The sequence below is a fragment of the Chiloscyllium punctatum genome, chromosome 25 (genome assembly GCF_047496795.1).
Source record: "Chiloscyllium punctatum isolate Juve2018m chromosome 25, sChiPun1.3, whole genome shotgun sequence".
Classification (NCBI taxonomy): domain Eukaryota; kingdom Metazoa; phylum Chordata; class Chondrichthyes; order Orectolobiformes; family Hemiscylliidae; genus Chiloscyllium; species Chiloscyllium punctatum.
This window is the reverse complement of record NC_092763.1, coordinates 86,300,884-86,325,789: the sequence shown is the minus strand read 5'-3', so window position 1 is coordinate 86,325,789 and position 24,906 is coordinate 86,300,884. Positions and strand designations below refer to the sequence as shown.

Here is a 24,906-nt window from a genome sequence, read left to right as displayed (position 1 = left end):
ATGTAGGTATCACCAATTGGCTGTTTCTGATGGGACTATGTCACTTTCTGAATTGACTGGCCCGAAACGGAGACCCACACTCAATCTTTCCACTTCACTTACTCCCCGTCTCCCTAACGCCCTGTTTCCGCCTGACTCCAAAACACTGAGCCAAGCAGCACCCCCACCTCAGAGAGCCCTAAAAACAAAAGCTGATATAGAGCAAACGATCATTCAGTTATTTCACTCTGCCTGAAATTGATTCCGCTAACTCCTGTTTCAGAAATGTGACTAAACCTACACATAATCACAGCAGCTGTTAGTTACCAGATGAAAGAAGTAATGTAGCTTGAAAATTAGCCCTGAAATTAAGACAGGTCAGCTCTGATTGGTCAGGATGTTGCCATGGGAACACAGCAGAGCCATACGTTTGAAAAACTGTCACATACAGGTTAGATGTGATTCTGCTGTTGGACAATATTCACCAAATAATCCTGACTGCACTAAGAATTATACCAGATACCAATTTACCACAATCAGTCAAGTTTGCAGTGTGCAAAAACAGAAGCTGCTGGAGAAGCTCAGCAGATCTGGCAGCATCTGTGAAGAGAAATCAGAGTTAACATTTCGGGTCCAGTGACTGTTCCTTATAATCTTATGGGTCACCTGACCCAAAACATTAATTCTGATTTCTCTCCACAGATGCTGCCAGACCTGCTGAGCTTTTCCAGCACTTTCTGTTTTTGTTTTAGATTTACAGCACCCACAGTTCTTGTGGTTTTTGTTTAGGTTTGAAGTGTGGTCTCTTTGCAAACACTAAAAGTTACATTTATTCACACCCAGCTCTTTCCAGGATGAAGGAATATGTCCATGTGTTTCACCTTCTTCACAGAGTGCAGGCTGTGGAAACAGCCAACTCCTGCTCCATCTCCATGGCAATATCATGACCAATCAAGCATAAAGTTTGAATTTAATCGATTAACACTCTGGTCCACTCTCAATCAATCCTCACAGTCGCTCATCAACTCCCCCTCCTCAGGGTATCTCTTCATTCAGCCCCTCTCTCCACTCTGTGCAATACCTCCAGTACAACGGGCCAATTTCCTCCTCTATACACAACTATTGGCACCAATTTTACATCTTGATCTCTCCTTTACAGCCATTGGCACTCCCTTTGTATTTTATCCTGGACACCCCTCACAATCTATTCTAATTGCTCCTGTTCCCCATTGCTTTACAGCAGAAAAAGCACCATTTTCCAGTTCCTTTCAATTTCAAAGGAGAGTCATATTGGACTTGAAATATTAACAACTCTATTTCTTTCTCCACAGATGCTCAGTATCTCCAGCAATTCCTTTTTTTATTAAAACTTCATGTCTCTTGTTAGCAACATTAAAGTTCTGTCCGATAGATCAACGCTAGTTGTTAGAACATATAATACCAAGAGCAAGCACTCCCAACCCATTCAGAAAATCAATTTAATTGTATTGAAGCCAACAGCAAAAAAATTCAGGCAACAGGAGAATTTCATAAATCATGGAGTGTTGAGAAATCTTGCCAAAATAGAGGAGCTATTTATTTACAAGGTACAGCCGAGGGAAGGCTCGATATTCAGGCTTTATTAAAAAAAAATTGCATTTACAAAAGATTTCCTACTTGATGGATGTGTGCTGGGTGGAAGGGCTTCCAGACACATACAGGCACCACCTGGAGAACACAGCCGTGACAGTTCCCAAAATATTTCATCTGAACTCTGTTTATTTACAATTCCAAAATAAAAATCTGCACAGGAAATTTGGGGACGTTTTGCCAGTTGGATGTGAAGAGGGATTTACAAGATGTTTGTAGGAAGGAGCCACACTCCCTGCTCATTATTGGTGAGAAGTTGATCTGACCAACTGATCTGAAGTGACCTCCTCCCAAATCCAACTCCCACTTTGTTCAGGCTCTGAGTCTGGTTTCAATCTGGCTGGAAATATTCTGCAGTGTGCTCAGTTACTCTGTGCACACAGCCCACAATCAGATGCCTGTCATCCTGCATTCATTCCTGGGCATCACTTAACTCATGAAAAACTAAGTTTGTGCATGCATCATTAACTCCTACTGTAGAGTCTGTGGACACCTCGTGACTAACAGACTCAGTCAACACTGACTAGTAACACCTGCTTTGTTCCACAACGGCCAGGGAGGTAAGCTGCCTGTATCCTTTTATACAGTATTAAACACAATCCTGTAATATACAGGAACGTTCAAGCTAGAGCCAGTTTATAAAAGGCGAGCTGGATATGTACACACGCTGTAATCCAAAGGGGTATCTATCAAAGGCACAGGCAGGAGCTTTACGTGCATTAGATGCAGTGCCATAATCAAGGCTGCGTCCGACACAAGAACTCTGCACAGTGTTTGAGGATGGGGGAGTAATTTTACACAGCAAAACATAAATAAATCAGCAAGACAGACTGGGCCATCTCAAAAACCTTAGTTATACCCAGAAAATACAAGCACGCAGCTGAGGATCCAGTACGAGGGAGGATTGCATTTGGTCATGGCCTGATACAAAAACAAAGGGAACTTAAAGGAGTCAGCTGTGCCCACGAGTGAGCATCCTGTGCTGGTGTAGCAGTCAAATACTTTAGTGCTGGTTGGAGGACACAAAATCATCCATTCCTGGAGAATGAAGAGGCACCGTTCCTTGCCCGAGTTGAGCCAGCACGAGGTGGCTGCGTGTTGGGATGCTGCACCATTTCTCAGGTTTCACTGCTGCTGCTGCTGTGCCCTCTCCTCAGAGCCTGCATGTCTCCTAATGCCCTGCTCTAGTCCTTCCAGAGCAGGTGTCAGGTATGCTTTCCCTCATGTGCTTGCTCCTCCAGAGGAACCACAGGCCAAAAAAACCAAAAATGACCCCAGTGTGACTGAGAATTTCAAAGAATTCCTTGTAGCAGCGCGGTCAGACCTGCCGACTGCTGGAAGCCTTGTAGAGAGCTGGTCAGCTGCTTTTAGTGGTTACCCTCATCCCACGCTGATTCATTCAACTGTTTCAGAACCTTTCGGATCATTTTCTCTAACTCTTTCCTAGATTTCTGTTCCTCCTCCAGACTTTGTTTCATTCGTTTGTTTTCCTGGAAAAGAACAGGATAACAGTTTATCACAACAATACTGGGTCCCTGGAATGTGGCTGACAGAATTGGAGCAGAATTCTGTGTTAGATTGTGATTCTGACCTGTTTCAGCTCTTGAACTTCATCTTTCAATGCATAAACTGTGTCAACAAGACTCCTGACAAATAACACAAACAGTTATTGAGTTACTCAGAAAAACAATTGACAAAGCCACAAGGTTTTCAACAGCTGAGTGCAGACATCACAGAGGCATAAAAACAGAGCTCACTCTCTGCATCTTGATCAGAACCAGTCATCACAAAGTTTCTAAATGACACAACCTCAACTCCCAGTGGATATTTATGCTGTGAGATTCCAAGCATCTTTCACTCCTAAAATACAAGACAATCATCTTCATAACCTGTAAAACCCCTCACTTTTCCTGCTTTTTACAATGACCAATCATTTCTGATTCTTCCTCATCATCGTAATCCCACTTTCAACTCTTCAGTGTCACTTATTACATTCTAATTCGACCTTATCCCTGTATTATTGGTGAATGTGTATATATAGTAGAGGTGCTGTTTTTCCAGTACATTTTGTTCTGAATCCTTTCCCCACTCATAGAGTCTTTAAGGCTGAGACAGCCAGAATGGATCTGACCTACAAATAATACATGTTGTTTTCTAATATCTCCAACGGTGAACCTGTAGGTTATAAATGCACAATTCGATTTGCCTCTTCCCACTTCTTTTCATATGCACGTTCCCATCTTTAAAACCTTGTACTTGTGTCTCTCTCTTTCTCTATAAGGCGCTGAATTAATGTTAACTCTCACACTGAACAATCTGTGAACACAAAACTGAAAAGAGAATGACCATCCACCTTCCCATAATTGTTCTCAAATCCCTCCATGCCCTCAACCCCGTGCCCCTGTAACCTCCTCCCTCTGGGATCTCTGCATCCCTCTAAACATTCAGGCCTCTCGATCACTCCCAACTTACCTCATCTTTGTATCTCCTCCCCAAAACCTCTGTTTCCTGCTGCTCCTGTAACAAGCTCCTTCACACCCATCTCTCCAACCTACCAGGTTCCAAGACTTCCTAATGTGCTTTAATGTCAAACTTGGTTTGATAATTAGAGTGACAGACCCCTACAGCACGGAGACAGGCCCTTTGGCCCAAACTGGTCCATGCTGATCAAAATGTCCATCAACGCTAACCCCATTTCCCTGCACTTGGCCCATATCCTTCTCAAACTCTTCTATCCATGTATTTGTTCAAATGCATTTTAAACATTGTTAATGTACTCACCTCAAACACTTCTGCTGGCAGCTCATTCCATATGCATACCACCCTCTGTGTAAAAAAGATGCCCCTCAGGTTCCCTTTTATTCTTTCCCTTCTAGCCTTAAACTGATGCCCTCTAGTCCTCGATTCCCCAAACCTGGGAAAAACACTGAGTGCACTCACCCTATCCATGTCTCTCATGATCCTATTCACTAATATAAGGTTCCCCCTCAGTCTCCTATGCTCTAAAGAAAAAAAAAATGTCCTAGCTTGTCCAATCCCTCCTATAATCCAGACTGCTCAGTCCTGGCAACATCTTTAAAAATCACACAACACCAGGTTATAGTCCAACAGGTTTATTTGGAAGCACTAACTTTCAGAGCGTTGCTCCTTCATCAGGTGGTTGTGGAGCAGGATCATGTGACATATACGTCCACAAGCACTTTGAAAGCTAGTGCTTCCAAATAAACCTGTTGGACTATAACCTGGTGTTGTGTGTGATTTGTAACTCTGTCTACCCCAGTCCAACACTGGCACCTCCACGTCAGGGCAACATCTTGGAATCATTTTTTCTTCATTAAAGTCTTCCCCTTTCTACAGGAATCAATCTTTAAAAATTTCAGGTTTTAAAATTGAAACCTGAGCTGACATTGTCAAATTTTAGAATGCACAAATCTTCATTTCTCCCTTCTCTCCTCCTGAAGCTCATCTGTAAGACAGGAGAGGCTCAGCCTACTGGTGTGTAATGAGAAAGTCTAATGCCCTCTCTCCAGTTACAATTCACACTCTTTAACAAAACTGCAGTGAGTGGGAAAGCTCACAGAAATGAACTGTAATGGCTGTAAAGGTAAAGGTCTCTTACTTCTCCTCTATTACAGTTTGCCCATTACTCTTGGTTTCCTCCACAATTATTTTCTCCTCTTCGGGAAGTAATACCTGTGGTGCCGACTCCTTCCGACAAACTGTGAAGTACAGGACAGAAGGTTAACATTTGCTTAAGTTTATCTATTTTAGTCAGACACAGAGCAGGCAAGCTTGTCGTCTTTAACGGGGCGAGCTGTAGAGGCTGAAGCAATGACTTCATGTTCCAGACCGGTGGGAGGGACTGGCAATCAGCCAGAAATCATATCCCCAGTCACTGTTCTGCCTCCCCTTCCAGCAAGTACAGATACCCCAGGCAGGCACAACACACAACGGCAGGCAGCTATGATGCTTTCAACAATCCAGCATCCAACTGGTCACCTGGAGACTGAGGATGGAATGGAATGGTATGGTAGCACCAATGCAATGATATAATAACAGAGTCAATGCATATATTGTGGGAAAACAGGAACAGAAAAGAACTTCAATCAAAAGATTTACAGATTTAAGAGCATGGAAGGAGATATTTCCATGCATGGTGTCTGTATCAACTCTTCATAATAGCTATGTAACGAACTGCACTCCCCTGAACAATGTATTTATGATTATAGAGATGGAACAGGGCAACAGAACAATGACAGCCAACTCTGGGTCTGCTTCAGTTCATCAGCTGCTGGAAGTCTCAGCCATACCTTTGTTAGCTCTTGCCTCAGCTATTCCAAATGTTCCCTTGGCTGGCCTCTTTCTCACCCTCCACAACCTATAGCTCATCCTAAACCCACCTGGATGTTCTGACTCACACTAAGACCATTCCTCTGTCACCCCATGCTGATGACTTGTGCTCGTTCCGAGTTTAGCAACTCCCCAACTTTGAAATTCAATCTGATTTTCAAATCCCAGCAAGGCCTCACCCTTCCCCATCTCTGAACTCTCCACCAGTTTGACATTTCTCCTAATCTGGCTTCTCTTATGTCCTTCACTATCATTGCTTCCCCATGGCTCATCCTGGTTTTAGCCTCATCTCTGGAACTTCCTCCTTTTATCTCCCAGACTCGCTTCTCAGAAATGCTCCTTAAGAAACTCCTTCCTTGATCAAGACTTGGTAAACAAGGCAACAGGCCACATGCTGGAAGTTGGGATGAAAACAGATGAATGCTTAGTGATGAGTGACTCAGTCCAGGGCCAAATGTTGCAGGACCTGCACAACACCCAGCCTTAGACTGACATTCAGACAAGAACCTGGCAATGACTATCACCAACAAGGAAGAATCTAATTATCAACCATTGACATTCAATGGCAATACCATCACTGAAGTCCTCACTATTAATATCCTGGAGGGGTTGTCATTGACCAGAAACTGAACTGGACTAACCACAGTGGCTACAAGAGCAGGTCAGAGGTTAGGAATCCTACAACAAATAACTCAATTCCTGACTCCCCAAAGCCTGTCCACCATCTACATGGCACAAGTCCGGAGTGTGATGGAATACTCCCCACTTGTCTGAATGGGGGCAGCTCCAACAACACTCAGGAAGATTGATACCATCCAGGACAAAGCAGCCGCTTGATTGGCACCACATCCACAAAGATCCACTCCCTCCATCACTGACACTCAGTAGCAGCAGTATGTACCATCTACAAGAGGCACTGCAAAAATTCACCAAAGATCCTCAGACAGCACCTTCCAAACCCACGACCACTTCCATCTAGGACAATAAGCAACATGGGAGTGCAACCATCTATGTTTCCCTCCAAACCAGTCACCATCCTGACTTGAAAATCCTTCACTGTCACTGGGTCAAAATCCTGGAAATCCGTCTCTAAGGGGCATTGTGGGACAACCCAACAGCATGTGGACTGCAGTGGTTCAAGAAGGCAGCTCACCCCCACCTTCTCAAGGGGCAACGAGGGATGGGCAATAAATACTGGGCCCAGCCAGCAGCACCAACCTTGGTTAGTGAATAAATGAATACATTTTAAAATTCCTGTCGATTTCATCATCACTCCAAAACCGCTGCCTCAGTTTCAAGTCTCCCTCCTTTATTTTTATATATTTTTGTGTATTACTCACTGGTGGAACAGGGAAATGTGCTGGAGGATAGTGCAGGCTGAGGGGAGACAGATGTTAAAGTATTGTATTGGATCTGGTCTGAGTTACCGATGCTAAGATGCAGCACAGACCAAAAGAAACAAATTACGGGACCTCAGCTACTGAGCAAGAAGCAGCTGTACATCTGAACTAACCAGCGAAGTGTTGAGCAGCAGACAGAGAGAACCTGTCCCGAATTTGGACAGCCAGATTTGGGGTACTGCAACTCTATTCCCTTTGGCTAATCTTGTCCTTATTTTAAAACTGTACCTACTAACTCTTGTCTCACCCATCATGTCCAGCACCCTCAGAAATGTACAGGTTTCATTAAGATGCCCTCTAAGTTTTCTAAACTCCAATGGATACACGCCCAACCCATCCCATCATATCCTTCAGTCAAGTGAACTTTTCTGGATAGCTTCTACTGTCATCAAGGCAAAGAGACTGAAACTGTAGACAGCACTCTGGGTGATCTCACCGCCTCTCCTCCACCTGCAGTAAAACTTCCTGACTTTTAGCTTCTATTCTTTATGCAATAAACACCAATGTCCTTCTTCTCTTTCTAATCACTTGCACTATTTGCCTACAAACGTTTTATGGATTGTGTGCCAGGACACCCAGATCCATCTGCACAGTCACACTCTGCAATCACTCTCCATTCAAATTGTAGAGTGCTTTTCTATTCTTCCCGCCTCTACCAATCTGCCTATGTGCCAGCTATGACTCCAACCAGCAGAGAGTTTACCCCGTTTCCCACGGAGTCCAGTTTTGTTCAGTCTCCTTGATACCCCACACTCAGTCAAATACAGCCTTGACATCAAGGGCTGTCACTGTCTCAGCACCTCTGGAATTCACTTCGATTTGGGCCAAGGCTGTAATGGGAGCTGAGTTCTGAAGAAGTCATATTTGACTTGAAACACTGACCCCAAAACTCAACATCTTAGGCCACCTATAAACAGAATTTTAAACAATTAAACTCTCACTTGCCTGAGCTATGAGTTTGCTGTAGGTTTGCACTTGTGCAATAAGCCTCTATGACTTTGAGTATCTGTGCATCTTCTTCCAAGGCTGCTGTACCTGTGGGAACCAAAAATTAAAAAGCGTTTGCTGGTTTCTCATGCTAAGACCTCAAGAGTTGACCTGTCAAAGTGTGGTTTCAAATCTGAGCATGTGGAACAAAGTTCAGGTGGAAAGTAAAACTGACATTTTTAAAATTACATTGACAACAAATGTTTTTGATCTCCACAAACAGATGCAGACTGGTGAACACCAAATGAATTAAAAATGTCAAATGAGCATTTTTCTTTACGAAATTATCACATGCTCTTGCCTTTTGTAGCTCCCGCTATTGTCAGACACGATTCAGAGGGTAAAGTCCTTGCCTTGGGGGTCAGAGGGTTGTGTGTTCAATTCTCAATCCGGGACAGAAGCACAAAAATGGAGCTGACTCTCGAGCAAGCAGTGCAGAGAGACACTGTACCTGGGGAACACCCCACTGGAGAAGGCAGTGCAGAGGGACACTGTACCTGGGGAACCCCCCCCTGGAGAAGGCAGTGCAGGGGGACACTGTACCTGGGGAACCCCCCCCCCCCCCCCCCGGAGAAGGCAGTGCAGAGAGACACTGTACCTGGAGAACACCCCCCACCCCCCCCCCGGAGAAGGCAGTGCAGGGGGACACTGTACCTGGGGAACACCCCCCTGGAGAAGGCAGTGCAGAGGGACACTGTACCTGGGGAACACCCCCCTGGAGAAGGCAGTGCAGAGGGACACTGTACCTGGGGAAACCCCCCCCCCCCCCCCCGGAGAAGGCAGTGCAGAGGGACACTGTACCTGGGGAACCCCCCCCTGGAGAAGGCAGTGCAGAGGGACACTGTACCTGGGGAACACCCCCCCCCCCCCCCTGGAGAAGGCAGTGCAGAGGGACACTGTACCTGGGGAACACCCCCCCCCCCTGGAGAAGGCAGTGCAGGGGGACACTGTACCTGGGGAACACCCCCCCCCCCCCCTGGAGAAGGCAGTGCAGAGGGACACTGTACCTGGGGAACACCCCCCCCCCCCCCTGGAGAAGGCAGTGCAGAGAGACACTGTACCTGGGGAACACCCCCCACCCCCCCCGGAGAAGGCAGTGCAGAGGGACACTGTACCTGGGGAACCCCCCCCCCCCGGAGAAGGCAGTGCAGGGGGACACTGTACCTGGGGAACCCCCCCCCCTGGAGAAGGCAGTGCAGGGGGACACTGTACCTGGGGAACCCCCCCCCCCCCCCCTGGAGAAGGCAGTGCAGGGGGACACTGTACCTGGGGAACCCCCCCCCCCCTGGAGAAGGCAGTGCAGAGGGACACTGTACCTGGGGAACATGCCTCTGGTCTGACCTCTCAGCTGCACATAAAAGATTCATGACACTTTTGTGAAGTAGTGCTGGGAGTAATCACTGCTCCTGCCAACATTTATCCCTCAACAAACATCTGTATAAAAGTTAGAAACTTCGTGGTTACCATCATACCACTTACTGCATGCAAACTGACTCCTGCACTTTTTACATTACTACAGCAACCACACGGAAAACAAGTGTCAAATTGAATGTAAATTGCCCGTCTCTATTTCGGGATAGTGATCTCTCGATCTGGATACTCCATTCTTGAGGAATAGTTTCTCAGCATCTACCCAGTCAAGGTCTTTTAAGAATTCTGTAGAATTCCGAAGAAAGGTGTCTGGACTCAAATGTTAACTCTGTTTCTCTCTCCACAGATGCTGCCAGATCTGTTGAGTTTCTCTAGTGATTTCTGTTATTGCTTCAGATTTTCAACATTTGGAGCTTTTCGTTCTAGTTACCGCTTTAAGAATTCCTCAGGTTTCAAATGCCTCCCATTCTTCCAAATTCAAAGGAATTAAGACCTATTTTCATAACCTCTCCTAATATACACAGTTCCCTCACCCATAAACCCATCCAGGTAATCTTGATCACATTCCCCTCAAGGTCAGTATATCTTTCCATAGGTAAGACGACTAATTTTTGTTCATTCATTTATGGGGTGTGGGCATTGTTGGCTGGAGTAGCATTTATTGTCTGTCCCGAATTGCCCTTGAGAAGGTGGGGGTGAGCTGCCTTCTTGAACTGCAATAGCCCATGTGCTGTGGGTTGACCCACAATGCCCTCAGGGAGGGAATTCCAGGATTTTGACCCAATGACAGTGAAGGAGCGGTGATATATTTCCAAGTCAGGATGGTGACGGCTTGGAGGGGAAGTTGCAGGGGAGAACATTCCCACGTGTCTGCCGCCCTTGTCCTTCTGGATGGAAGTGGTCATGGGTTTGGAAGGTGCTCTGCATTATTGGTGAGTTTCTGCAGTGCATCTTGTAGATAGTACACACTGCTGCTACTGAGTGTCGATGGTGGAGGGAGTGGATGTTTGTGGATGCGATGCCAATCAACTGGCTGCTTCGTCCTGGAGGTGTCAAGCTTCTTGAGTGTTGTTGGAGCTGCACCCACCCAGGCAAGTGTGGAGTATTCCATCACACCCCTGACTTGTGCCTTGTAGATGGTGGGCAGGCTCTGGGGAGTCAGGCAGTGAGTTATTTGCTGCAATATTCCTAGCCTCTGACCTGCTCTTGTAGCCACAGTATTTATGTGGTGAGTCCAGTTCAGGTTCTCTGAAGTAAGGTGGCAGTGGCTGAAGGAGGCAGAAGATAATCTGAGCACATGTTTCTGTGACTGATACAATGGTCCGTTAAATCAGCGAGATCTGTGCTGTTCAGCTCTTCTGTAACTGCAAATGATTACCTCCCTGCCACTCTTTGCATTTCTGTTAAATATCACTATTTGCTGCTGAAATCACCTTTTTTCTTGCAGATATTATCAATTTTTTTAGATTAGGTTAGATTTCCTACAGTGTGGAAACAGGCCCTTTGGCCCAACAAGTCCACACCGACCCTCCGAAGAGCAACCCACCCAGACCCATTCCCCTACATTTACCCCTGACTAATGCACCTAACACTACGGGCAATTTAGCATGACCAATTCACCTGACCTGCACATCTTTGGACTATGTGAGGAAACCGGAGCACCCGGAGGAAACCCGCACAGACACAGGGAGAACGTGCAAACTCCTCACAGACAGTTGCCTGAGGCTGGAATTGAACCCGGGTCTCTGGTGCTGTGAGGCAGCAGTGCTACCCATCTAATTTTACTGACAAAATGAGGGGGGGGACAAATCAACTGTTCAAAAATATATTTTATTTTTCAATTTAGACAAAATTCAAGGATGAGAAATAAACAATATTTGATTGTCCAGTTCAAGTTGGAAGGTTGGATCTGGGATAATGTGGAGGGAGGGGAAATGAGGAAACTGGTGAAATCCACATTGTTCCCATCTGGTTGAAGGGTCTGAAGGTGGAAGATGAGGCGTTCTTCCTCCAGGCGTCCAGTGGCTAGAGTTTGGTGGTGGAGCCGGCCCAGGACTTGCATATCCTTGGTGAAGTGGGGGGGGGGGAGTTACTGCTCGGCCACAGGGAAGTGGGATTGTTTAGTGTGTGTCTCCCCAGCTCCATCTACCTATCACATTCCCAGCTACCACCTTCCCCCAACCCCCACCCATTTATCTCTCAGCCCCTTGGGCCACCCTCCTCATTCCTGATGAAGGGCTTATGCTTGAAATGTTGATTTTCCTGCTCCCTGGATGCTACCTGACCTGCTGTGCTTTTCCAGCACCACTCTCTTGACTCTGTACTAAAACCTAGTTCTGGCTGATATTAATCGGAAATAAACTTTTCCTCACTGAAAGATCATGTACATCGAAACCTGCTCAAACCAAACAGTAGAGATTTTAGTTGGATAAAAGACAATGTGTTTATCCTCGTAGACACAACCAATCAATTTAACATTTGATATTAGCAAAAACCAAGCTTCCTCCGCCTACAGGTACAGCTTTTAACCCTCAAAAGTCTAATGTTTAACTAACTGCCTCAGCTACCCAGTTTGAAACAGGACTAAAATTCTGTTGTAGGTGACATCATTAGCAACAACGCTCATGGCACAAAGACTGTGAGAATCACAGAGCCAGAGAAAGAACCTGTTTATGCACAATTACCATTTTGACAAAATCTGACACTTTACCAAGAGGAATGGGAAAATGAAACCTCAGTGATTCTTGACAGAACTGGCATTTTTATTGTGGCTTTCTCATGTTCTAACCTTTCCAACAAACTGAACACACCATGAAGCAAATTGGAAGTGCCATCACAGCTGTGATGTGGGGAACTTGCTTGACAATTTAAACACAAAGGCTTCACAAAATTGATGATTATAACAATGACCAGATAACGATGTTGGTAGACAGATATATGTTGGCCTAGGCACTGTTACACCATACCTGTTATGGAAGTAGTGCACAGGATATTACCGACTAACGTGACAGAAAATGGACTATGAGAAAACAGCATCTCCAACAGCACGGCGCTCCCTCAGTGCTGACCCTCCGACAGTGCGGCGCTCCCTCAGCGCTAACCTTCCCTCAGCACGGCGCTCCCTCAGTGCTGACCCTCCCTCAGCGCGGCGCTCCCTCAGTGCTGACCCTCCGACAGTGCGGCGCTCCCTCAGCGCTAACCTTCCCTCAGCACGGCGCTCCCTCAGTGCTGACCCTCCCTCAGCGCGGCGCTCCCTCAGTGCTGACCCTCCCTCAGCATTGACCCTCCCACAGCGCAACGCTCCCTCAGCACTGACCCTTCCACAGCACGGCGCTGACCCTCCCACAAGGCAGCGCTCCTTCAGCGCTGACCCTCCCATAGTGCGGCGCTCCCTCAGCGCTGACCCTCCAACAGTGCGGCACTCCCTCAGCGCTGACCCTCCGACAGTGCGGCACTCCCTCAGCGCTGACCCTCCGACAGCGCGGCGCTACCTCAGCACTGAGCTGTAACTGTTTGTCCTGCTAATTGAGGTGATATTTAATTCTCTCTTCTTTCCTTCGTTTTAATCTGTTCAACGATCAATATGAACTTCTGTAACTTTTATATCAGTCCTGTTTATGAAAACTATTTTTGGTGATTGTTCTGTACCTCAGGTTTCTGGAGGGATCAACTTACTTTTCCGCAGAATGAACTCATCTTCGGATGTTTTCCGTTCCGTCTTCCTCTTGGTTAAGAACTTTTTCACTGCTTTGGGGCTTTTACTGGAATCCTGCACAGTAGGACAGCAGCCAACAGTCAGTCAGAATCAATATATCTCGTTCAGCAGCATGAAGTATGTTCTGTAAACAGTTCAGTTTGTTACGAGTACAGAAGCAGCCATGCCACAGCTACACTGATCAGAGAGAGCTTGTGCTTCACTAGTTAGTTGCCAAGTTGAGACACCAAATACATTTCTGCATCTTTAACAGAGCCAGAGGAATCATTTTGGCCTCAAATACTGCAAGAAGATTAATGCGGTTTGCATACAACTCTTACAAACATCTCAGAACAGCGTTAAGGTAAGCAGGTGAAGGAAGGTGGTGAGGCAGCAAATGTAGTCTTGCATCGCTGGCATGCACACAACACAAACTAGGAGTAAAGTCACTCATCTAACCCCTTACCTTTAGAATATAAGACATCCTCTACAATGTAACAAATGGGAAAGAAAGAGAAGATGAAAGTGAAAGCAAATAATTGATGATTATTATATGAAAAGTTCATTCACTATCTTGAAGGTAATTGAGAAGTGTCATCTATATTAGTGTTAATTTCGCTATCAGTGCATCATCCAAGTAATTTCTATTAGTCTAAAAGGTTATTATCCATGCAAGTCAATGCAGTAATAGTGTCATGCACATTTAAAATTGTCTCCATTATAAATACCTTTATTAATAAACAGTAAATATTCACCAGGAATCATTGCATAACAGTGGAAAATAAGGGAGTTTTGTTATAAAACAGACTTTGATTAATTGCGATCAACTGACAATAATTCAACCCATCTCATTCAGGATCAGTATATGGGGCTGAGGGGTTATTTTTGATGTAGCTGGCAAACCTTTTATGTTGAAAGCAATGTGCCTTGTGAATGGACCACATACCTCCTTACAACCTAATGCAGCTGATGGTCTTAGCGGGGGCGCTGGTCTCAGGCAGCTCAGAGTCCAAGCCTTGGGGATTTTGGGAGGTTCCAAGAGGCCGCGGTTTTGTCCAGCTGTGCTGTAAGACTGTGGAGGTGAATAAGTGAGGGGCTGGTGTGACGGAGTTGCTGGAGGCTGCTTACTCTCAGAGTGTTGCTGGGTAGGAATGAGATGAAAATAGATTTGTCTTTTCAGTTACTCAAATATATATATTTTTGTATCCTTTTCAAATATTTACCCAGTCCTTTTCTGAAAGTTATCACCAAATCTGCATCAGGCAGTGCGGTCCACATCACAACTCAATGCATAAAACAATTCTATAGGTACACCAGGAATAAAAGAATGACTAGAGAAAAATTAAGACCAATCAAGGATAACAATGGTAAGTTGTGCGAGGAGTCAGAGGAAATAGGGGTAGCGGTAAATGAATATTTTTTGTCAGTATTCACACTGGAAAAAGACAATGTTATCAAGGAGAATGCTGAGATACAGGCTACTAGACTAGACAGGATTGACAGTCACAAGGGGGAGGTGTTAGCAATTCTGGAAAGTGTGAAAATAGATACGTCCCCTGGGCCAGATGGAATTTATCCTAAGATTCTCTGAGAAGCCAGGGAGGAGATTGCCGAGCCTTTGGCTTTGATCTTTATGTCGTCATTGTCTACAGGAATGGTGCCAGAAGACTGGAGGATAGCAAATGTGGTCCCCTAGTTCAAGGAGGGGAGTAGAGACAACCCTGGTAATTATAGATCAGTGAGCCTTACTTTAATTGTGGGTAAAGTGATGGAAAAGGTGATAAGTGATATGATTTATAATCATCTAGAGAGGAATAAGTTGATTAGGGATAGTCAACATGGCTTTGTGAAGGGTAGGTCATGCCTCACAAACCTCAGAGTTCTTTGAGAAGGTGACCAAACAGGAGGATGAGGGTAAAGTGGTTGATGTGGTGTATATGGATTTCAGTAAGGCGTTTGATAAGGTTTCCTACGGTAGGCTATTGCACAAAATACAGAGGCATGGGATTGAGGGTGATTTAGCGGTTTGGATCAGAAATTGGCTAGCTGAAAGACAGAGGGTGGTGGTTGATGGGAAATGTTCATCCTGGAGTTTAGTTACTAGTGGTATACCACAAGGATCTGTTTTGAAACCACTGCTGTTTGCCATTTTTTTATTAATGACCTGGTTGAGGGCGTAGAAGAATGGGTTTTTAAATTTGCGGATGAGACTAAGGTCAGTGGGGTTGTGGATAGTGCTCGCATTATAGGAAGGATATGGAAGCTTTGGAGCCTTTTCCTCGGATGGTGATGGCTAGCACAAAGGGACCTAGCTTTAAATTAAGGGGTGATAGATATAGGACAGATGTCAGAGGTAGGTTCTTTACTCAGAGTAGAAAGGGCATGGAACACACTGCCTGCAACAGTAGTGGACACATCAACTTTAAGAGCATTTAAATATTTATTGGATAAACGTATGGATGAAAGTGGAACAGTGTCGAATAGATGGGCTTCAGATTGGCTCCACAGGTCAGTGCAACATCAAGGGCCGAAGGGCCTGTACTGCGCTAGAATGTTCTATGCTCTATGTAATTTCTCACCTTACCCTCTGGTGCTTCTGGCAACCACTTCAGACCTGCCTTTTCAACTCCCTGAGCCTTAACATTGCAAACAATTCAGTTAGTGTGTGTGACATTTCAACAAATGCTTCAGGAGCCCCACTGTAAACTAAGAGAAGCTGTAAATCTGAAACGTTAACGCTGTTTGTCTGAGTTACTCAGCATTCCCAATAAACTGCCGTTCTGTTTCACGGGGAAATTGAAGGTGCTTTGCTGGTATTAATGACTGGGCAATAGACAGATCTCAGCTGCAAAGGGAGCAGCAAGTCACTCTCAAGCTGCTCCGTTTCAGATTTTAACCAACACACTAGGAGAATTATGCTGAATATCTAGTGCCGAAACAGGACTTTCACAGAAACTGGTGTTTGTGCTCCCTGACAATCGGCATATCGTTCCAGTCCCTTCTCCCTTGTTATCGAGTTTCCCCAATGCTTTTCCACTTTAGCACAGATAGAGATATTCCAAATCTCGGCAGGAACAGAGGTCTCTGCAGAATCAATGACTGTGAGAAGCCAGGGACTGAATACAGTCAGGGCTGGCTCTCCAGACTAATGGGATAACTCATCATTGGTGAATTGATTGTGTGATAACCCAGATATTCCTCAACTTGGACACACAAAATTCTCCTTCCCAGCATTATGGTTGAATGTGGACTAGCTTGAAGCTGCTAATTACAGAGAAAGACAGCAGGCAGTTCTGGAGATTCCCACTGATGAAATATCTAAGGGGTTGATCACTTCTGAAGTTCAACCCCATGTCAATAGATGCAGAGTACAGTGACATCACTACACCTCAAATTACTTGACAATTGGTATCAAATATTTAAAAGACTTGGCATCAATGACACTAAGAACATTCATATAGCGCATTTAACTTGAAAACTGTTCCAAGCTGCTTCTCAGGAGTAAAAGAGAGATATTAGGACTGAAAGTTTGGTCTAAAAGGTAGATGAAAGGAGGAGAAAGATGCGGAAAAATGGGAAGGAGAACAGACAAAATTCCAGACAGATGAAAGAGCAGCTACTCATGTGGGGAGTTGAGGGAGAAACAGGGCAGTAGAACTACAGGAATGCAGAAATACTGGAGGGTTGTTGGATTAGAGATGGTTCTTTAAAATTGGTGCCACATTTTGTCCAGGTGCAATGCTGGGATGCACCGTTGGGCAGTTGACTATGCAAGGTGCTGTATGTGAAATGAGCTATCAGAGGGAGTGGTAGATGCAGGCACAGTTACAACATTTAAAAGACGTTTGGACAGGTACATGAATGCAGAGGAAAGGCTGAGAGAGATATGGGCTAAATATAGGCAAGTGGGTCGAGTTTAGTTTGAGAAACGTGTTCAGCCTGAAAGAATTGGGCCAAAGAGTCTGTTTCTGCGCTGTACGAGTCCATGTCGCTGCTGCCAATCACATGCTGCACAAATTGATGTGAAATCACATAAAGAGGAGTTTGATACTTGCCTTCACTTGAGGTGTATTTACTGACCCAACACATTCCCCGGGCCCAGCAACACCCTCTGTGCCACCCACTTCAGTTCCCTCTAACAGGGAGCCTTTCAAACTGTGAAAACTCTGGATGTGTCAATCCAGGTATAAAGACAGATTGATCAATACCTCCAGCACAAAGTGAAATCAAAATCTGTTCAGTTCCAATAAACAGGACAAAATCCATCCATATTCACAACACCAACTTTGCATGTGGAAAACATGAAAAAGATCTTTATAAAAACGGTTAATCAAGGATGCACTGAGAATGGCACAGTTACCTTGGAATCGTACAATTTTACAGCATGAGGGCACTCAACCCACTGTATCTGTACCAGCTCCTGAACAACCTACCCAGCCATTCCCATGCTCCAGCCCTAAGTTCTTCACATATACATATCCAGCTCTCTGTTAAAACCTCCCACGGAATCCACCTCCACCACTCTCCCAGCACATTCCAAATCCTAACAATTTTCTGAATAAAGACATTTCTCCTCATCTCACTCTTAGTTCACTTGAAACTGTGACCTATAGTAACTGACATGCTAATCCAGAGGAACATTTAAGCTGTAATACGACACCTGAAACATTTGCATTTTATCACACTGGCTCACCATCTTTGTAAAAAACCAAAAGAAATGCAAATGCTGTTAATCAGAAACAAACACAGAAATTGCGGGAAAATCTCAGGAGGTCTGACAGTGTCCATGGAGAGAAATCAGAGTGAACATTTTGGGTCCAGTGGTTCTTCCTCAGAACTTCACAGCCCCTGAAACACTAACTCTGCTTTCTCTCTACAGTTGCTGCCAGACCAGCTGAGTTTTTCCAGGAATTTTAGTTTTTGTCACTATCGTTGTCGGCAGTTTAGGCACCAGTTAACAGGGACAGTTTCTTATAGTCCATGCAATATATTTAAAACAACAAGTAGTTAACGACTCCTTACTGGCTGTGACGTGGCAGAAACTGGTTTTGTGTTAGTATTCCCAGGGACTGTGCCTTTGGTTAACATCAGGAGATTCTCTACCCAGTCATGGAGCTCCTGGCTGTTACTACAGGACACCTGAATCCGCTCGATCATGTTACCTGCAAACATTTGAAACACTTAAGTTATTTTCTACAACTAAACATTTTGATTATTATCGCTCTCAGACTGAGCCAATCTACAGAAGTAGGCACATGGTAATATCATTCACATTAGCCTCAGCTCAGTGGGTAGCACCTTGCACACTGTAAGGCAGATTGACGTGCCAAACATTTCAGTATCCAATTATTCACAGCAGCTTTGCGGGTGCACATATTAACAGACAGTCAGCACTGAGGAAGTCGCTATAGTCCAACTGCACGAAAGGACTGCTCTCCCCATACAGAGAGAGGTAGCTGGTGGCGGTTTCAGCTGAGGTCACCACACCTGAGGCAAGGGGAGATTCGAGGAGGAGACACCTTCATGGTGACCTCAGCCAATGCAGGAACTCAATCCACACTGTTGTCACTCTGAATTGTAAACCAGCCACCCAGCCAGCTCAGCGTAGATCATAGAAGGTCACAGAATCCTTAACTGTGTGGAAGCAGGCCATTTGGCCCATTAAATCCACAGCAACCTGCCAAACAGCATCCCACCCAGACTCACCCCGCCCCTATCCCTGCAGCCCTACATTTCCCATGGCTAACCCACCTATCCTGCATGTCTGTGAATTGTGGGAGGAAACTGGAGCACCCGGAGGAAACCCATGCAGACACAGGGAGAATCTGCAAACTCCACACAGTCACCGGAGAGTAAAATCGAATCAGTGTACCTGGCATTGTGAAGCAGCAGTGCTATCCACTGAGCCACCCAACTGAGCTAACTGAACTCAAATTGAGGGAGGGTCAGTGCTGAGGGAGCGCCGCACTGTCAGAGGGTCAGTGCTGAGGGAGCGCCGCACTTGTTGGAGGGTCAAGTCCTGAGCTTCCCTCAGCACTGGTGCCGCACTGTCAGAGGTGGTGTCTTTAGATATGGAATTATATGGAAACCTGTCTGGTCTCTCAGTTGAGTGTAAAAGATTCTTTTGCAGTACTGAAGGGAGAGCAGTCACATTCTTCTGATGTCCTGGACAATATTTTTCCCACAACCAACATCAGAGAAACTAAGTGAGTGTAAAAGATACTCCAGCACTTAAAAGGGAGCCTTTCAATGGCTTTGACCAAATTAAACCATCAATGCCACCAGCAATAAACCCATGAACATATCCCATCACTGTGCATGCCTGGAGAGACTGTGTCAATTTATAAAGTACAAACCTGTGATTTCGAAGGCATTGTGGAAGTTTTCCGTTTCCTCTAACTTTGTTATTGTCATTCCTGTCAATGGCAACTTTCCCTGCAGCAGAAAATAACATTACAATGTCAGCACAGGAGGCAACTTTGCAGTTCCTGAACTCTAATTCAAACAGTACATTAATGTGGCTCAAAAACAACACGGTAGTAAAATGAAAATATACTTTAGGTGATTGCACAAGAAGATAAATGTGGCTTTTCTCACCTGATAAATGAAGCCACTCATCCGTGGGCTCGCAGACAGCATGAGCAGCACTTTTGGGAACAACATGAAGTATCTTTCATCCTTCTCCTAAAATTAAATTCACAACAATAACCATTTCACAACAGTAACCATTCGTTTGGCAACATAACAAAGCTCTTGTTATTTAACCTGGATTTCAACATTATACAATAAAAGCTTTTTAATTTGTATTCAGGAAAGACAGCAGGGGAGAGGACAGCAAGGAGTTAAACCATTCCTCGAGAAATTGTTTTGGCAAATACTTCCGAGGGCATTTTGAGTGGAGAACCCAGGGCTTTTGACTGCACTGATCAAGAGCTGAAGGCACCAGTCATTATTTACAATTCACTCATAATCCAAACTAAAACACAAATCCTCAGGTGAGTATAAACAAGGCTGAACAAGAACAATCAGTTCATGTTCCTAACCCAGTCAGTCTCACCAAATCACAGCAACCGATCCAAACAGAGAGAACAGCTGGCATCATTTTCTTCAAGAATGGAACTGTACATGGGAACAAGGAGGAGGCCATTCAACCCCATTCAGCTGCTATTCACTGAGACGACAGCTGATCTCCACATGACCTTCATTCACACTCCTCCAGCTTTGACAAAAGGGTCAGTTAGACTTGAAATGTCAGCTCTTTTCTCTCCTTACAGGTGCTGCCAGACCTGCTGAGATTTTCCAGCATTTTCTCTTTTGGTTTCAGATTCCAGCATCCGCAGTAATTTGCTTTTGCCCTCCACTTTGCTATCTTTCATATTCTTGATACCAATGACCTCAGATGTGACATTGTTGAGCTTCAGCATCTGATAGGTATTGTTGGGGAGAATTCTACGCACAGACCGTACCTGGTGTGCGGGACAAATTCCTCAATGACCTAGCTTTGACCTTCCGCCCCCTTGCCCTAGATTTCCTCCATCAGCAGATATTGCTTTATTTTGCCTGAGACACAATCTAGCAAATGGCGCTGTAATAAGGTGACGATGGAAATTCCAGTTACGGTATAACCTATGGGCTACTTTTTTTTAGATTAGATTAGATTAGATTACTTACAGTGTGGAAACAGGCCCTTCGGCCCAACAAGTCCACACCGCCCCGCCGAAGCGTAACCCACCCATACCCCTACATCTACATCTACCCCTTACCTAACACTACGGGCAATTTAGCCTGGCCAATTCACCTGACCTGCACATCTTTGGAGTGTGGGGGTGAAACCGGAGCACCCGGAGGAAACCCACGCAGACACGGGGAGAACGTGCAAACTCCACACAGTCAGTCGCCTGAGGCGGGAATAGAACCCGGGTCTCAGGCGCTGTGAGGCAGCAGTGCTAACCACTGTGCCACCGTGCCGCCCACAAAACAAAGCAATCCTTGAAACAACCGAGTGACTGCTGTGAGTGACACTGCTCAAAGGGAGCCATCTTACAGTGAATGGACCGAGCTCTCTTTTTCCAGGATAAAGAGGGGGCAGGTAGTGTTATATTAGAGGGTTTAAAACAATGTTTTGCTGAAACCAGTAGCTCAGTGGTAGCCTGCATGTTGTAGAAAACAGGTTCAAAATGGACAGCACAAGGTAAATGATCTAATCACACATATTCAGCACTGAGTCCCTCATGACTGTAGGAAACCTGCTCAGTTTCTCATGGACTGACAATGTCTGCTCTCCTGGTGAGAGCGCCTGGGACCTGGGCTAGTGGCTCAGTGGTTGGGAGGGGCTTCGTGATGTATATCCTTATGACACACAGAGTCAAATCAGATCAGCTCCCCATCCCTGTATTTGCAATTCAGCAACACACTCAACGACCCGAAAGATTGGCTGCCAACCAGACTTTGTGAATAACCAATGCCAGACACCAAATTCATAGTTTTCACAAAATAATAACATTCTACATAGCTATGGAGAAGGAGAGGATTAGACAAAATGGGAGGATATTTAATTGGGGAAGAGGAAACTATGATACAATTAGACATGAGTTAGGAAGCATGGATTGGGAGCAATTACTCCATGGAAAGGGCACTATAGACATGTGGAGACTGTTTAAGGAACAGTTGTTGCAAGTGATGAATAAATATGTCCCTCTGAGACAGGCAAGAAGGGGTAAGGTAAAGGAACCTTGGATGACGAGAGCGGTGGAGCTTCTCGTCAAAAGGAAGAAGGTAGTTTACATAAGGTGGAGGAAGCTAGGGTCAAGCTCAGCTCTAGAGGATTACAGGCAGGCGAGGAAGGAGCTCAAAAATGGTCTGAGGAGAGCCAGGAGGGGGCACGAGAAAGGCTTGGCAGAACGGATTAGGGAGAACACAAAGGCATTTTACACTTATGTGAGGAATAAGAGAATGGTCAAAGAAAGAGTCGGGCCGATCAGGGATAGCATAGGGAACTTCTGTGTGGAGTCTGAGGAGGTAGGGGAAGCCCTAAATGAGTTTTTTGCTTCTGTCTTTATGAAAGAAACAAACTTTGTAGTGAATGAAACCTTTGAAGAGCAGGTGTGCATGCTGGAATAGATAGAGATAGAGGAAGCTGATGTGCTGAAAATTTTGTCAAACGTTAAGGTTGACAAGTTGCCAGGCCCAGACCAGATTTGTCCTCGGCTGCTTTGGGAAATGAGAAATGCAATTGCCTCACTACTTGTGAAGATCTTTGCATCCTCGCTCTCCACTGGAGTCGTACCTGAGGGCTGGAGAGAGGCAAATATAATTCCTCTCTTCAAGAAAGTAAATAGGGAAAATCCCCGGCAATTACAGACCAGTAAGTCTCACGTCTGTCGTCTGCAAGGTGTTAGAAAGGATTCTGAAGGATAGGATTTATGACCATCTGGAAGAGCATGGCTTGATTAAATGCAGTCAACACGGCTTTGTGAGGGGCAGGTCATGCCTCACAAACCTTATCGAGTTCTTTGAGGATGTGACTTGAAAAGTTGATGAGGGTCGAGCTGTGGATGTGGTGTATATGGACTTCAGCAAGGCATTTGATAAGGTTCCCCATGGTAGGCTCATTTAGAAGGTCAGGAGGAATGGGATACAGGAGAATATAGCTGCCTGGATACAGAATTGGCTGGCCAACAGAAGACAGCGAGTGGTAGTGGAAGGAAAATATTCTGCCTGGAAGTCAGTGGTGAGTGGTGTTCCACAGGGCTCTGTCCTTGGGCCTCTATTGTTTGTAATTTTTATTAATGACTTGGATGAGGGGATTGAAGGATGGGTCAGCAGGTTTGTAGACGACACAAAGGTTAGAGGTGTCGTTGACAGTATAGAGGGCTGTTGTAGGCTGCAGCAGGATATTGACAGGATGCAGAGATGGGCTGAGAGGTGGCAGATGGAGTTCAACCTGGATAAATGCGAGGTGATGCATTTTGGAAGGTCGAATTTGAAAACTGAGTACAGAATTAAGGATAGGATTCTTGGCAGTGTGGAGGAACAGAGGGATCTTGGGGTGCAGGTACATAGATCCCTTAAAATGGCCACCCAAGTGGACAGGGTTGTTAAGAAAGCATATGGTGTTTTGGCTTTCATTAACAGGGGGATTGAGTTTAAGAGTCGTGAGATCTTGTTGCAGCTCTATAAAACTTTGGTTAGACCGCACTTGGAATACTGCGTCCAGTTCTGGTCGCCATATTATAGGAAAGATGTGGATGCTTTGGAGCGGGTTCAGAGGAGGTTTACCAGGATGCTGCCTGGACTGGAGGGCTTATCTTATGAGGAGAGGTTGACTGAGCTCGGACTTTTTTCATTGGAGAAAAGGAAGAGGAGAGGGGACCTAATTGAGGTATACAAGATAATGAGAGGCATAGATAGAATCGATAGCCAGAGACTATTTCCCAGGGCAGAAATGACTGACACGAGGGGTCATAGTTTTAAGCTGGTTGGAGGAAAGTATAGAGGGGATGTCAGAGGTGGGTTCTTTACACAGAGTTGTGAGAGCATGGAATGCGTTGCCAGCAGCAGTTGTGGAAGCAAGGTCACTGGGGACATTTAAGAGACTGCTGGACATACATATGGTCACAGAAATGTGAGGGTGCATACATGAGGATCAGTGGTCGGCACAACATCGTGGGCTGAAGGGCCTGTTCTGTGCTGTATTGTTCTATGTTCTATAACACCATAAGAAGCAGAATTAGGCCACTCAGCCCATCAAGCCTGCTCCACCATTCAATCATGGCTGATATGTTTCTCAACCCCCATTCTCCTGCCATCTCCCCGTAACCCTTGATCCCCTTACTAATCAGTATCCCTGTCTTAAAGACACTCAATGACTTGGCCTCCATAACCCTCTGTGACGATGAGTTCCATGGATCCCCCACCCTCAAGCTGAAAAAAACTCATCTCCGTTCGAAATGGTCATCCCTTCACTCTGAGGCTGTGCCCTCGGGTCCTAGTCTCTCCTGCTAGTGGGAACATCTTCTCCATGTCCACTCTATCCAGGCCACTCACAGCTGGGATCAAGTGAACCCCTTGCAGGGTTTAGGGGGTGTAGGAGTACGCTTAAGAGTGAAATCAGGAGGGCAAAAAGTGGGCATGAGAGCTTTACCAGTCAGGGTAAAGGAGAATCCAAAGAGATTCTACAAGTATATTAAGTACACAGAAAAGTAACTAGGGAGAGAATAGGCACCCTTAAAGATAACAAAGCCACCTATGTGTAGAACCACAGTAGATGGGCAGGAATATTTCACATCAATATTCACCAAGGAGAGGAAGGCCGAGAACTCGAGAAAATACATAGTGATGTCTTGAAAAGATGTGGAGGTGCCAGTATTGGACTGGGGTGGACAAAGATAGAAGTCACACAACACCAGATTATATTCTGTGTCTTATGGTCCTGACCCATTCGCTACCTGATGAAGGAGCAGCACTCTGAAAGCTTGTACTTCCAAATAAACCTGT

At 45.4% G+C, this 24,906-nt stretch overlaps 1 protein-coding gene across 3 annotated transcripts in view; it reads right to left on the bottom strand.

Moving 5' to 3' along the window:
* Nucleotides 1–1,577: 1,577 nt before the first annotated feature.
* The window catches only part of arhgef6 (Rac/Cdc42 guanine nucleotide exchange factor (GEF) 6), a 157,578-nt gene continuing 134,249 nt past the window's right edge, over nt 1,578–24,906 (bottom strand). For 2 of the 3 annotated variants that reach the window (XM_072595638.1, XM_072595636.1), the window contains 10 exons: nt 20,008–20,094; nt 19,767–19,845; nt 18,433–18,572; nt 14,357–14,551; nt 13,877–13,897; nt 13,392–13,485; nt 8,304–8,393; nt 5,228–5,327; nt 3,200–3,254; nt 1,578–3,098 (listed from right to left, as the gene is read on the bottom strand). In XM_072595638.1, the coding sequence (XP_072451739.1) occupies nt 2,976–3,098; nt 3,200–3,254; nt 5,228–5,327; nt 8,304–8,393; nt 13,392–13,485; nt 13,877–13,897; nt 14,357–14,551; nt 18,433–18,572; nt 19,767–19,845; nt 20,008–20,094 (984 nt within the window). In that variant the 3' untranslated portion in view covers nt 1,578–2,975. The remainder of the gene's footprint in view (nt 3,099–3,199; nt 3,255–5,227; nt 5,328–8,303; nt 8,394–13,391; nt 13,486–13,876; nt 13,898–14,356; nt 14,552–18,432; nt 18,573–19,766; nt 19,846–20,007; nt 20,095–24,906) is intronic. The other variant, XM_072595637.1, reaches the window with a different exon arrangement.